This window comes from Lotus japonicus, chromosome 1, assembly GCF_012489685.1.
Source record: "Lotus japonicus ecotype B-129 chromosome 1, LjGifu_v1.2".
In the NCBI taxonomy this organism is placed as follows: domain Eukaryota; kingdom Viridiplantae; phylum Streptophyta; class Magnoliopsida; order Fabales; family Fabaceae; genus Lotus; species Lotus japonicus.
Genome location: NC_080041.1, coordinates 22,740,029 through 22,755,024, shown reverse-complemented (window position 1 = coordinate 22,755,024; position 14,996 = coordinate 22,740,029). Strand labels below are relative to the sequence as shown.

The window sequence follows — 14,996 nt, the reverse complement described above, 5'->3', positions numbered from 1 at the left end:
TTAGCATCTTGAAATATTTTTCAATTAAATGGCCAGGATTTAATGGATGATAAAAGGGCAAAAATGTAAATGAGAAACTCATCTTTCCCAACCAATCTTCACTGACCCTGACCACCACAGGAAGAACCCAGAAACCAGAAGGAAGAACCCAGAAACCAGAAGGCAAGAACGCATAAACCCAACACCACCTTCCAGCCACCGTGACCTTAACCGCAGCAGTACGAGGTTCTTCGCCTCCATCAACCTTGTCATATACCCCACCATAACCTCACTTCCCAACCTCTGTACCAAAGCCATGTGTCTAAGAAGAGAACCAGGGTTTTCAAACCACATCTGCAATATAGACATTGTGAGAGAAAGAGAGATTCAGGAGAAAGACAGAGATGAGATCAGAGAGAGCCAAGGTGAAGCAAGTTCTGGGTTGAAGCAAGATCTGGGTTAATCTGTCAGCGCTGAATTTGTTGTTAGATTTTGTTTTTGGAGAAAACATAGTTCTCTGAGCCAATCGTCGATTACATCGTCAACGTCCTCGCTGATGACGACCTCGATTTCGGACTCGACAGCGAAGGCGCCTTCGATGCCATCGGCGAGCTCCTCGTCGCCGTCGGTTGCGTCCCCGACCGTCGCACCGTTCGTTCCCAAATCCATTCACCATTTTTTCCTTTTTCCTTTCTGTGCAGAAATGTAACGATTGATTTCTGGATTTGTGATTCTCAGGCTTGCAGCAAGCTCTCTGATAAGTTGGGGATTTATGATTCTCAGGTCTTGAATCTTGAGTTTCTGTTTTGCGAGGTTGAAACTTGAAATTGATGCCCATGAAGCTTAGTTGATCTTTATAGAGTAATGTTGCAAAGTTTGTCCTGTTCATTTTTTTTGCTGGGTTCTTGCTGCTCTCAAGTGTTATTTGGATTGTGGTTTCATTTAGTAAGAGTTTTGAGATAACGTTATGAGTATTGGTTCCTGCATAGAGTTGTTATGAAATCGACATAGTGATAGTGGGTTAATTTTGAAGAAGAGGGTGAAGAGGGTTGCAATTCAATGATAAGAGTTTTGGGGTTAGAGAAAACAAAGAATCCATGAGAGGGTGCTGTTGGAGATGATTGAAGTGAGAGGAGAGAGAGTGAGAGGGAGAAGGAGAAAAGGGGAAAAGTCTAAAAGCCCCTGAATGTAAAGTCTAAAATGCCCATGGAGCACCGGTGGACCAAAAAGAAAGTTGCCCCTCAGGTGATGGCATTTGGCAAGGACTGGCGGAGTTAAGGGTGGTTTGTTACGAAAAGTGTAATCGGAGGGATGGTTGCTTTACTTTGAAAAAAATAGGGGCCAAACTCAAACTGTCCTCAATACACAGGGACCATAAACATATTTAAGCCATTGGCTTTCTTGAGACCCCTACCATTTCTTTTCCTTTGTTTGATGTCTTGGAATAGATTATCTCCATTTCTATTCGCCCTTAGAATGTCTCTTTCAATTACATCCGTCGTGAGTAAAACTCATGTACTGATTGTTTAGTTGCTTTGGTGTACATTGGCAATGTGGTTTCGTATAGTGGTCTCTTCCTCTACATAACTTGTTCTCGCTGCTTCCTTTGGATAGAAATGAGCATATCTTAGTTTTTCTTTGTTCTTTGCTTTGTCTTTAATTTTAAGTACTACGCAAAAAAAAATGAAATATAATTTTAGTTTATAAGGTTCTATCATAATAATTTAGTTAGAAAGCACATGAGACATACAACAACAATGTGTAGAGATGAACACTAATCATTTTGGATCAGGTTATAGTAATTTTTGGACTTTAACCAACCTTAACACGAGTTAGGTTGGGTTGGTTTTCTAACTTTTTTATTCATAACATGAATCATTTCACCTTATCAATCATTGGTTAGGCCAATTCGGATTATCGGGTTGGTAATAAAAAATAACAATGAACGATCTTTCAACTTCATTCTTAAGTTCAAATGTTTAGTACGTACCTCGTAATCCCCATCTTGTTTTTTATGATAATAAAGTTAAAGTTATAATGCTTAGGGCAAAAAATATGCTATAAGTGTGACGTGTTAAAATTTGAAAAACAAGACATTGTGGTATGCCTAATCAACTTTCATCGTTTGCTTAAAATCAGAAGGCATCGTCTACCACCTCTTTAGTCTGCACAAGACCTCTATCGTCCATAGAGAAGCACAGTGCACAAGATTTCCACTGTATATAAGAAAGCACAACCTTTATAGTTTGATATTCAATGTTTGGCACAATTATCAAGATCAAGTACAACATTGTATAGAGTTCAAAAAAAAAGTACAACATTGTCCAGCAAAGATTCACATCATGTCAGAAGCCTAACCCTAACGAGCCTTCATGAGATTTTTTAAAACATCGGAAAGATAAAATTACACCCTTTAGTGATTGATCCCTAGACTCTCCCCTCCCCAACTCATACGTCCCTCAAAGGCTCTTATCACTTGAGCTATTCTTCAGAGACGCGAGCCTTCATGGGATATAGTAGCTAGTCGGGTTAAAGTCTACATTATATCTGCACCAAAATGGAAACATCGTTTATGCCATTTGCCTAAGCTACACTGTGTTTCATCAATTTGAGCAAACTATGGAACAACGGTCATCTCAAACTTGGTGTACGTGAAGAGCATTAAATGCAAAGCAAGTGGCCGTCTGGATGAGATTAGAAGGGAGACTAGGTGAAGGAGACTCCAAATAAAAAAATTGAATCATCTAAGATGTTCTTCAACATCAAAATAAATAAATGGAAATAAACTTACATTAGCTATGAAAGGAAGTGCATATAGCTCTTCATAATAGATTTCAAAGGACATTGAGTTTTTATTTCTGATTTTTCGTTACGTAATCCTTTTGTGTAATTTTTTCCTTTTATGCCTATAATCATCAATGTTTGCTTCACATAATATTTTTTTTTATGGATCACATAATATTGTGTTTGATACAATAATAAAAAATTATTTAGTTATCTGATCTACTTGCAATGCCCTAATTTGATGATGACGAAGAAGGAGTATGTATTTATGTGTGTGTGGCCTAAGATCATTATTCATGAATATTTACTAGATTCATTGACTCAGTTAATCCTACTACTTTGATTAGCTTGTTCTAATTAATATATTTGGGTAATTTTTATATTTTTGCATAAATGATAAAGTTTAGATGTCAAAGACTTCTTCATCTTTTCTTCTACCCTTTTGCATAATTAATAAACTCTTGTACCTCTTTAACATTTTTATTCCTTTCACTTGTTGTTGTAGTTTTCTTGTACATTTAGCTTGTTGTTGTAGTTTTCTTGAGGGCCAATGGAAAAGGTACTTGCATAAGTGTGATCTCGAAAAGACTTGATGAAAGAAAAGAAAAAACACTTATAAAGTACAAGTCTCAAAGAAATTAAAATTGTGTTTTTAGTAGAAACACTTTGGTGATGTATTTTAAGGATTGAATGTAGTTTATGTATTTTGAAGTAAACCAAAATAAATCTTTTACATAATCTTATTGAAGCCTTATCTTATTTTATTTAATGTTTATGGAGTTCATTACTTATGTTTTATGAAAATTATATATCATTGCACCGTCCGATCCTTAGACAATGCGCTATAAAATCGCTTCTATATATGAACTTTTTATATCGTTCGGACAATCCAAATTTATGTTATCTTAGTGAAATTCCTTACTGAAGCACAATACAACTTTCCTTCATTACTCGTCAAGTGTGTGTATACAAGGCCTTCTTTTGGCACAAAACTAACTTCCCTAGCTTCATAATCAGTTAATCACCAACAAAAGAACTAAATTCAAAACTTCTTATCATGGTTGTGTAAGGTACGTTTAGGTAAACAACTTAATAAAGCTTATTATTAGAATTTAGGAGGTTTAACTCAGCCAAAAGACTAGCTCAAGAGTTGAGGATTGTCTTCTCTTATGTATGAGCTACATTGACCATATCTCTAGTCAGTGTGAGACTTCTCAACACACCCTCTCACGCTCAGGGCTGGACATCTGGAGCGTGGGATATGCACAAATGAACATCTGCGGGTGCACATATACAGATGGTCTCCACTTAACGAGTCTAGGATAGACTCTGACGCCATATTAGAGTTTGGGGTGCCTAACTCAACACACAAGCTAACTCAAGAGTTGAGGATTGTCTTCTCATATATAGGGGCTAAATCGGTCATATCTTTAGTTAATGTGAGACTTCTCAACACCTATGACCATAAGTGTTCATCAATTAGAACTTATTCATAAGCTAACTTGAGAAGCTTATTGAAATAAACTAAAAAATATATATAAGTATAAGTGTTTATACTATAAGATAAACGAAAACTACCCCTTATTGGCTCCGAGTGACGGAGGAGGTTAGGTTAGTCGAGAGATGGTTATCGATTCAAGTCCTTCCTAATTACTACAAGGTGAGGCCCAGCCCTTCCCTTGAATCCACTCTGAGTTAGAGGAGCCGCTAGTTAGGGGTGAGAATAGGTTGGGCCTAGGTAGGCTTTGCATAATAGGCCTAGCCTGTTTAAAAATCTTAAGGCATGAGCCTGGCATGTGGCCTATCAAAGGCTTTTTTTCGAGCCTGGTCTGACCTTCCCGAAAGCCTGGCCTAGCCTGATAGCCTATTTAAAGGCCCGTTTCACAACAACATTTTTTCGTTTGCTAACAAACTTATCTGTAAAGAAAAGAAGCTATCAAACTTATAAACTATCAGGTTAAATTATACTAAAAATAATTTTTTTAACAATCAGACTTGTAATATTATAAACTACTAGGTAGAGATGAAACTAAACGAGATTATGTTGGTTTCTTAGAGTCGGAGAACCAATTTAAAATCACACTTTATTTCTAATTAGACTTATCACTTTGAATCATTGTATAAGTCAAGTTGCTTAAATATATAAAAATGTCAATAAGTATATAATATTAAAATATTATAATAAATTTCTAATATATAGACATCATCAATGGTAAAATATATTTATACTAATCATATTTACAATGTAAATGAAAAATACTCATCATATTTACTTAATAGGCTAGCCTATAAGGTTTACAAGGATTGTTGAATGGCTAGAGTCTGACCTTTTTAACTAAATAGACTTTTCAAAAAGTCTAAGCCTTGCCTATTTACCAATTTGGCCTGACCTGGCCTGGGCCTGTGGTAGGATAGGTCATAAGCCCCTACGAACGGTCTGGTCTATTCTCACCTCTACCGCTAGTCCAAATTCTTGAGGAAGCAAAATATTGAACAACAAACATACATTTGACTTTGAGTAATAAACTCTTTCCAAGAAGACCTAAAGTCAACCTAGTAAAAGTTGTCTAACAGGTTCTCCTAAGAATGTGTTCTTGGGAGGCAATTAAGGGGTGTCATTTTAGTGTGTCCTTATGCTACTTAGCACTCGCATCAAGTATTCCTTTGTTTCCCTAGGTCAACTAAAACAAATTCCTAGTTACCACTCAACCATGTCCCAAGAAAATGGTTTTTTTCTCAGACAAAGAGAACAATCCCCAAGAGTCAATAGAACATTTTAAACACAAGCCTCAATGGCCCGTAATAAAAGAGCCCACCAACCTTAGAGGCCATAATGCTCCATCACCTCTACGTTACCTATGCAACAATGCTTTATAAAAGGACTTTCTATCTACTTGAGTCCAACCCGGTTTGTATAAGATTTTAGTAATTTGTTTTTCATACCTAGGTGCTACCTCAGGAATTAAAAACTAAACTACATAATTTTCTACTTATGATTCAAGTTGTGTCCTATGACGAGATTTTGGAACACAAGACAGCTTTATTATTTTATCACTTATTTTTTTCTCCCTTTTTATCTCTCTACAGTCAAAAGATGTTCACGAATCCTTATCATCAAACACCTAGCAATGGTCTAAATAGACACTAGGTCAAAGTGTCCAATTGAACTGCTGATACGACACACAAAATCAAGATCCATATGGTGACAAAGCAATAATATTTTTTTTAACTGTTTCAAAAACAGTAAAAATTGTTTAATAACCAATAGTATAAAAGATAATGACATGATTAAAGTAAATGCCCCAAAATATGTCTCATCCTAGTAAGTTCTATTTCCGCCACTTATTGTCTTTTTTGGGTTTCTTATTTTTTTGGCTTTTTTATTATTTCATTTTTCCTATCTATCTTCCTGCTTCCTTGATTGGCTTTCCCTTGAGAGGAACACCACCCATAAAACAAAAACAAAAATCCTTTTCCAGAAAAGAATTTTATGAGTGATGGTAAAATTTCCAACCCAAAATAGCTATACTCCAAATGTTGGATTTAGCTTCCTCCGTTTAGCATCAGGACTATTATTATGTGTAGAATTTGCATATGAACCAGCATTTGTGGTGTCATCAGTTTTGTAGCTGAAGCATTCAGCACCCAACACCCCTATTGGGCTTTGGGGAACAGAAACAGAAGCAGCAATAGCATCACTGGCAGAACCACCACCACCTGATGACAACTCATTGATCATTTCAACACACTTCAATACCCTCTCCTGCCATAAAAACAAGACAAATGTAAATATCAATTAAACCATGTCACAATTAATTGCATTCCTAACATGCTTACATGCACTTCTCTTTCACCAAAATTAATTTTGAAACCCAAAAGTTATGCAGTGTTTGGTTCCTTGTTGGAAAAAACATAAGAATTAATTCTGATAGTGTAAAATCAATTTTGGATGACTATTCTGCTAAAAGCCAGAGAGAGTAGCTTCTACATTGAACATAATCAATTATGAGATTTTACAACTGAATTTCATAATATTACCCTACAAAGCCAACTTTTCTCATGAAGGTATCCAAACATAAATTACACCATTTCAACTCACATTTATCATAATCAATTTTACTAAAATCAATTCAATCAAAATAAATTTTAGACAATGTTGATCTAAATACACTCACAGAAGTCCCTACCTATAATTGATTATGCCTTCAAAATTAAATGTAGAAGGAAGAATTAATTGTAGAAGGGTTTTCAAGCATGCACCATCAGTTACAATTAATCAACTTAAAACGATCATACTAAAAAGGAAAACCATCATTATGCTAACTTTTATTTATTGTTCTTGGACCACCATCTTTACCTTTTCTACATGTTGAATAAGAACAGAAATGGCTTTCTCTGTGTGACCTGTTTGGGTTTCTCCCACCACAGATAATGCCACAGCTGCTGCAATCTCTGATGATTTGAACTCTAGGAAGTCAATACCTGCATTGGATTCCCACACTCCAAATTATCATCTTTTGTTCCTCACTATCATAATTAAACATTGCTGCAGAGAGTTAGACAAGAAAACAAACAGAAAGTTACCTCTTGCAGCACTCAGAATAAGTTGGACAGATTTCAAAATTGAAGCTCCTAGTGTGGTTTCATCATCACTGATCTTGGAAAGGAAATAGTCAATGAAGGAGAAAGGGGTAATTGCTTGCATTCTCCACCCCAATTTGTTCAGTACCATAAGCTCCATCTTTTGTATTGTTTCAGATTCAAACACATACTTAGATTCACCCACCTGGAAAAAAACAAAAAGATAAACCAATCACCACAATGTAATCAAAGATATTTGACTTAACATGTTCAAACTAGATTGCATCAATTAAAAGAATTTACCTGCAAATCAAGACACAGAGGAACCTTAGGTTCATCTATTTTGGCTGCAAGAGATAAGCATGCCAAAGCAAGCAATGACATTGTCCAAGCTCTTTGTTTCTGAGAGAGGAAGCATCAGATCAAAACCAGTCAACAATTGAACATAAGAAGAAAAAAAAAAACTTATTTTTTCGTTGAATTATTGACTTACTGAAAATTCACATGAAGATAAGAATCGATCCAAGTAGTTGATGGATAGATATTCAGATAGAGGTCCAAAACCAAAATGCTCTCGGACCTATAAAACAGATACATTATTAGTCCATTAGTCAGATCAAATCAAAGAGCAATCTTTACTTGTTCAAGAGACAATGGCTTCAAATTGATACAAAATTAATGCTGGTTTAGTTTTCAACATGTTAAAATCAGCAGAAATATGCATAAACCAAAGTGTTGCATCCAATAATCTCCATCCTAAAATTCACAATCCATACATTTTTCTCAAGCAACTCAGATTCACCAACAGAATCATCATCAAACAAAGAATGAGGCAATCAAATCTAGATAAAATTCTTCCATTTGGATAAAGTATTGCGCAAATTTAAGACAATCAAAAGCAAAATATGAAGATTTTCATAAATTCCCAATTCATGATTAAGGAAAAAACAGTCCACAGCTAAATTGACACAAAGCAAAAAAGATCAAACAATCTCTTGAACCCACCTTTTCAATCCAATCAATGGCCTCCTTTCTAGCCCCAAAATCCAAATCCCCACTCCTCAGCTTATTCACATAATCACCACCAGGCAAATGATGTGATTCCTTCTCCACCATTAAAGCAAAACACTCATCACTCAGCAATGGCAAAACCCCAATTGGATTTGGATCACCATAGTGCTGGTTTCCACCATATCTAGAATTCCATGTCTCCTCCACCATCATCTCCATGGAGCCCCCATAATCACTATCCTCAAAAATACTAGCATCTTCCTCACAGAGAAGGCTAGAAAAACAATCAAAACTTGGTGCCATTGAAATAGCTCAAAAAAACCTCACTTGATTCAGTGAAAAATAAAAATCAAATTTTTATTACAAAACACAAGACCCAGTATCAAAAAAGATTGAAAAACACAGGTTTCAGATTAAAGATGGAGTCTTTTAGACAGAAAAAGCTCTGGGGTATTGAGATCTCTTATCAAATGATGATTAATAAGATCAAATGAAAATCTGTGAACTAAGAACAAAAAAATCTGCAGACCCAGATAGTCCTTTGCTTCTCACTCTCTCTATGAATCTGTGTCTGTCTGTATATGTGTGTACATATATATATATATATATATATATATATATATATATATATATATATGTGTGTGATGTATGTTGGTGTTTCTGTGTTTCACTCTTCTTCCATTTTTGTTTTGCTGAAAAGACTGGAGCAGGAGGGGGCCTTAAGAAGAAGGGAAAGAGAGTGAAGAGAGAGAAAGTGTGTGGGGGACAGAGGAGTCTGAGAAGTGAGAAGGAGAAGGGTTTAAGCGCCAAAATCGTAGAAACCAAAGAAGGGTCTTTGCCATTCTATGATCTTTTCTCTCTGTATGTGGGAGAAGAGGGTCAGGGTCAGGGTCAGAGAGAGAGAGAGAGACAGGCATGGTATGTTTTCTTTACTTGCTAATAAGTTAAATATTAATTAATTTTACTTGCTAATAAATTTATTATTAATAATAAATTTTACTTGAAAATAAATTAATTGTTAAATAATTGTTTGACCAACTGATTTGAGGTTGTTCTAGTCTTCGCATTAGAGTTTCGTTGTATGCAGTTATGCGATAGGAAGAGTTTTACCGTCTATAGCGGTCTTATCCAACTTAGATATAATTGTTTTAGTCGAGGGTTAGAGAGATGGGTTAATATGCGTTTTTTACTTGCTAATTAATTAGTTATTTGACCAACTAGTAATAGGTTGTTTTTAGCTGTATTGGATAATTTTACCTTCTATAATAGTGTTATTTGACTTGAATATTTTTTTTGGTTACAGGAGGAAAATATTTTACTTGAATATGATTGTTTTAGTGGAAGAGGATACTCTAAATTAAATGAAATATTAATTAATTGATGAAAAGACAAATGATTACTTTTTTAGAGGAAAATAAATCCCAAATTAATAATAACAATAAAGAAAAAAACATGGAGTGATATTGATTAGTGAAGAATGAGCTTTGAAAATGATTAATTGTATTGGAGATTAGATTAGATGGGTACATTCGTGTACAAGACTAGAAGATATTCAGAGAGAGATATTTAAGATTGAATGATAATGGTTAACTAATAAATAGTATTCAATTTTGGATGTTTTCGTGTGCAAGAATTGAAAGAGGGTACATTTCTTTATACTCCTTTATTTATACCTTGGTACATTGATTTATCACAACCACAATCACTTTTTCTTTTCTCACAATGGAACAAAACCTCAATGTAATTCAATTCAAATTTCAAAGAATAGAATCCTCAATGTAATTGTGCACGAGAAAAAAAAGGAAATATAATTAATAAGTTTCTAAGAATATGTACATATAAAACAATAAAATTAGCTTTATTAAGAAAATTATGAAAGATTAGATAAAACATAAAATTCGAAACATTATTTTATTTTAAAAAATAAATAAATAAATATTAATTTGACTCACATAAAGTTCTCATTAATTACCAGCTAGTATTGACTTATTAAAAGAATATATATCAGGAGACCCATCAATTTTGTTTTAAGTAGAAAATTATAGCCAGTTGGAAAAAATATGAAATTCAAAATTTGATTTAAATTTATAAATATATATATATATATATATATATATTTTTGGTTACAAATATATATTAATTTCATATATATTTAAAATAATTGAATGTAAGGAAGAAAATAATTTTTAACTTTGACTTAATTTTTTTTTAATCTAATAAATCAATGTGTATCAAACTTATTCCATAAAGCATGATAATAATTTTTTAAAAGGTTGGAAATTCTAAATTCTAACAAATTTAATGAATTTTTAAACATATATTATTTTAATTTATACATAAAAATAGTTGACTTGAAGAAAATTATTTTTTAATTTATACATAAAAAGTATGATATTAATTTTAAAAATATAAATTTATAAATTATAATATTTTTAAAAATAAATTAATAAGTTTTAAAAGAAATTAATTTTTATTTAAAAATTATTTCTTCTAAGGAAGAATATAAAATTTTACTTTGACATTTCTTGTATATATTACAATTGTGTTAGTTTAGATTGTAAACAAATTAGTTTAATAAAAATTATTTGGAATATTATATAATTATGTAAATAATTATTAAATTACTCTAAGAAATTATAATTTATCTAATTAGTAATTACTTAATATATTAGTTAAATAAAAAACATCTAGAATATAATTAAAAATATTATTATTTCTTGAATAAATAAATAATTTAATCATTTAAATTTTTCAATTTTTTTATGATAATTATTTTGAATATAAAATAATTATATACTTAATTAATAAATTATTTTATTTTTAAACTAATTTAATCTAATTAAGGAATTAGTTTATATGAATAATGAATTATTTTAACAAATAAATAATTTTCTAGGTAATAATTATTTAATATAGGATTTTTATTAAAAAAATACTATAATAATTAACTAATTATTCTCCTAAAAAATATTTATTATTATTCTAGCTTAAATGGTTCCCGTAGAGTAGCTCAAGTGATAGGAGTTAGAGACATATGAGTTAGGTAGGGTGAGGTCCAATGATCGATTCCTGACATGTGCAATTTGAAGTGATGGCAGCCCGATTTCTATTTTTCTCTTTTAGACAGTTTGAAAATTATAATTTTAAAAATGGAAATAAAAATAAATTTTAAAACTGATTATATTGATAGTTGACTTTAAAGAAGGAAGTGAATATGTCCCCGTAGGATAGCTCAAGTGGTAGGAGTAGGGGGAAGTCCAGGAATCGATTCCTAACGGATGTAATTTATCTTTCCGATGTATCAAAAAAAGAAGGAAGTGAATTTGAGTTTTCAAAGCATAAAAAAAAAACAAAGAAGGAAGTGAATTTTTACTTTAAATTTAATATCAATAAAATTGTAATTATTAAAATGAATTTAACAAAGGATTTTTTTACTTGGATTTCAAAAATTGAAATTTAAAATGTAATAAATCAACATGTATGAAATTTATTCCATAGAAGTTATGATAATATACGCATATTTTGTTTATTATATATTTATACGCATATTTATAATCAATTTACCTGTTCTGTAACAAAAAAATAATTTTTATTTTAATATATATTTTACAATAATTTGGTACAATTCAAAAAAAAGGTACAATATATATATATATATATATATATATATATATTTAAGTAAATTCGAAAAATTATGTAACCAAAAAAAAGAATTCGAAAATTAAATTAAGTTCAACCAATAAAAGGACGAATTAGTAAATGTGGAAGGAGTGACATTGTCTGTGTTTGTCTTGTTCCTCTCACGCGCGTGTTTGGCTGACATTGGTCCATCACCGTTCTACTTCAACTACTACTACTAGCAGTTACTTCCCTCCACATCTCCCCGCCAAAAAACAAATCATTGTTTCATCAAAATTATAAATTCAATTTACAAATTCAATCATTTCTTATGAGATCTAATCTTGAATCTAGACGAATTAGGGTCTGTTTTGGATCCTGAAAATTCTAATTTCAGTTAGCCTACATTTAAGGCTAAATTGAAATTTCAATTTGAATAAAAAATAATAAACTATTTTGAAAATTTTAACTTTTCTAAATAAATGTTTTTTAAAAATTAAATATTCTATTAAAACTATTATTATTATTATTTTTAAATATAGGTCTATATTTAAATTATTAAATATTATATAAATAGAGAAATAATTTTTTTAAATAAAATATTTATTGATGAGGAAAATATCAAGGATGTACAACCCTTCCTCCAACGAGATAAAAAAACCAGCAAAATCGATGACAACCCAATCGACAAAGAGCAACAACAAAGCTCCAAACTGAATCAATGTCCCCCAAACCCAAAAACCCTCAATGACCCCCCAAACCCCGAAACTCGATCTTTACTAACCTAAGAAGACATGCACTCATTGATCTAGGCTACAATCTGTCCAAGTGAAACATCATATGTGCAATCTTATTTTATTACTAAGTGTTTCCCCGTCAAGATGAGACTCCAGACCCTAGTCAGAATATCATAAGGTTCAGACAGCTCCATCGAGAACACCATCGACTCCCTCCATATTGGCTCTACATCATCATCAACGTTCCGCTACTGCAATCCCACTGAAGCTATGAATATGGCATTTCTTTTTGTTTCCTCCTTTCTTAGATTTCCTAGGTCTTCCCTTATCCTTAGGGGTTTTCACTTGTTCCTGAGGTGATATGCCCCAAGTCGATGCAAGGGCTGAAGAGAGAGAGGATCATCAGACCTCCAAATCACATAACAACAATGAACTTCAATGAGACCATCAGGACTTATACTTGTTGGGCTCGGGGCCTTCTTTCCTTCATGACCTGGTTCCCCACAAGGCGAAAGAACCTCCTCTTCAAGCTCATGAACACCATCAAACCTTCAAACATAGAGCCACCTATAGGTAGACCGGAAATCATCCTTTCTTCATCCACGGAGGAGGATATCGCTCGTCGATCCTTCTCTTCCCTATTTGTCGCAGAAATCCCATTGAGCTCCTGGACTTTCTTCGCATCCTCACCCAAAACATCAACATCGATTCGCGAAAATCTCGCCAAAGCCACCAGCAAGGATGATCCACCCAAGAGAAACTCATTGAGGAGGTTAATCGTCTAAGGCACGACCTCCATCAGAGCGAATCTCACAAAACCAAACCAAAAATACCTACCAATCTTCCTTTGCCTCTTCAAGGAAACGTTTACCACCCTTCCAATTTGGACAAAGAGCCCTTGAATCTGGTAATAATCGACACAATCTGAGATCTAATCAATGAAGAGTGTGAAAACTGATCTAAGAGCTAGGGTAGTCTTCATCCTTCCTCCGAATCTAATAATCATCGCTCGTCATTCTGTCACATTTTTAATTATTTTTCTATGTTTTTTTTTTCATTTCAATTGATTTTTCTATGTTAATGCTTCAATCTTAGAAACAATTTATATATGTTTTTTAAATTTATCAAACAAATAAATATATCACTAGAAATTATATTTGAATTAAGGAAAGATTTTAACAATCATGCACACTGTAATACTGTAAGCACGAACATTTCAATTAAAATTCACTAAAATATGGGTAGTAAAATTAAATCTGGACATATAAGCACCCAACAGAAAATAAAGTTGCTACCTACGCTCGAATAAAATATTTGAAAGAGTTGTTCTAAACAAAAAATGTGAGTATAACATAGGTGTTATAATACTCATCTGGATCCTATCTATTATCAATACCTTTTTTTTTTAAACTTATCTATTATCATACCTACTTTAACCAAAATGAAAGAGGTACAAGATTAGAACATGAATGTGATCATGTTGTATTTTTTTTTTAATCGGATGGGAATCCACACTGAGGCGACAAATAGATAAGGGCTAACATGAGATGAGAATCATGTAAAATTCACATTGAAGCTACATTTCACTTTGATTGCATCCAACCAGTGTTCAGTATATGATTATGTTCTATGAGTTAATCAAAATACTGACCACATGAAAATATTTTAATATGTTAATTATTAATTAATAATTTTAATTGATTTCTAATTTTTACTTTGAGCTGTAAGATCAAGTTTTGATCTAGTAGTACAACTCTATGTTTTGATGATTACAAGTTAACCTTTTGATATGAACAATTATGGTACTCTAACGTGTTTTTCTGAGTGTGCTATTTACAGGCTCTGACCCCTATTCAATCTCACACAAATCAGAAGCACTGTGCTTAAAGAGTGTCCCAAGCAACGCTTTCGCATTGACCATATTCAATATGAACAGTGGAAAAGCTTCAGAAGTTCTGAAGCTGCACAAACTCTGATGTGGACTCAGTCACTAGAAGCTCTGAAGATCCAGAAGTTCTGACAACCAAGAAACACTGAAGGCTCAGATGTTCTGATGGTGTAGAAGACTCTGAAGATCCAGAAGCTGAATAGTGGAAACTCTGATGTCCAGAAGCAAGAAACTCTGAAGACCATGTACTTCCCTCTGAGTTCAGAATCAGAAGATACAACGGTCAGAGGATCTGTGCTTTCCCTCTGACTCTGATCAACCGGCTTCACAAGTTCCAACATGAAGCATTCCCCTGATCAGAAGTCTCCTAGGTTTAAAGGTCAAGTCACTATCCAAGT

At 32.9% G+C, this 14,996-nt stretch overlaps 1 protein-coding gene across 1 annotated transcript; it reads right to left on the bottom strand.

The window, feature by feature from the left end:
• Nucleotides 1-5,963: 5,963 nt before the first annotated feature.
• On the bottom strand, nt 5,964-9,264 carry LOC130734161 (cyclin-D4-1-like). Its single transcript, XM_057586488.1, has 6 exons — nt 8,350-9,264; nt 7,838-7,924; nt 7,648-7,746; nt 7,348-7,549; nt 7,121-7,245; nt 5,964-6,526 (listed from the first exon to the last, which is right to left on the bottom strand). The coding sequence occupies exons 1-6, from the start codon at nt 8,656-8,658 to the stop codon at nt 6,287-6,289; spliced, it is 1,062 nt and encodes a 353-aa protein (XP_057442471.1). The 5' UTR covers nt 8,659-9,264; the 3' UTR covers nt 5,964-6,286.
• Nucleotides 9,265-14,996: the final 5,732 nt, after the last annotated feature.

Excerpts from the sequence above, each read along its gene's own strand:
- LOC130734161 (XM_057586488.1), bottom strand. The coding sequence starts at position 8,658 with ATGGCACCAAGTTTTGATTGTTTTTCTAGCCTTCTCTGTGAGGAAGAT. Across the intron at positions 7,747-7,837 it reads TATCTTCATGTGAATTTTCA|AAACAAAGAGCTTGGACAAT; the intron begins GTAAGTCAATAA and ends TTCCTCTCTCAG. Across the intron at positions 7,246-7,347 it reads TATTCTGAGTGCTGCAAGAG|GTATTGACTTCCTAGAGTTC; the intron begins GTAACTTTCTGT and ends AATCCAATGCAG.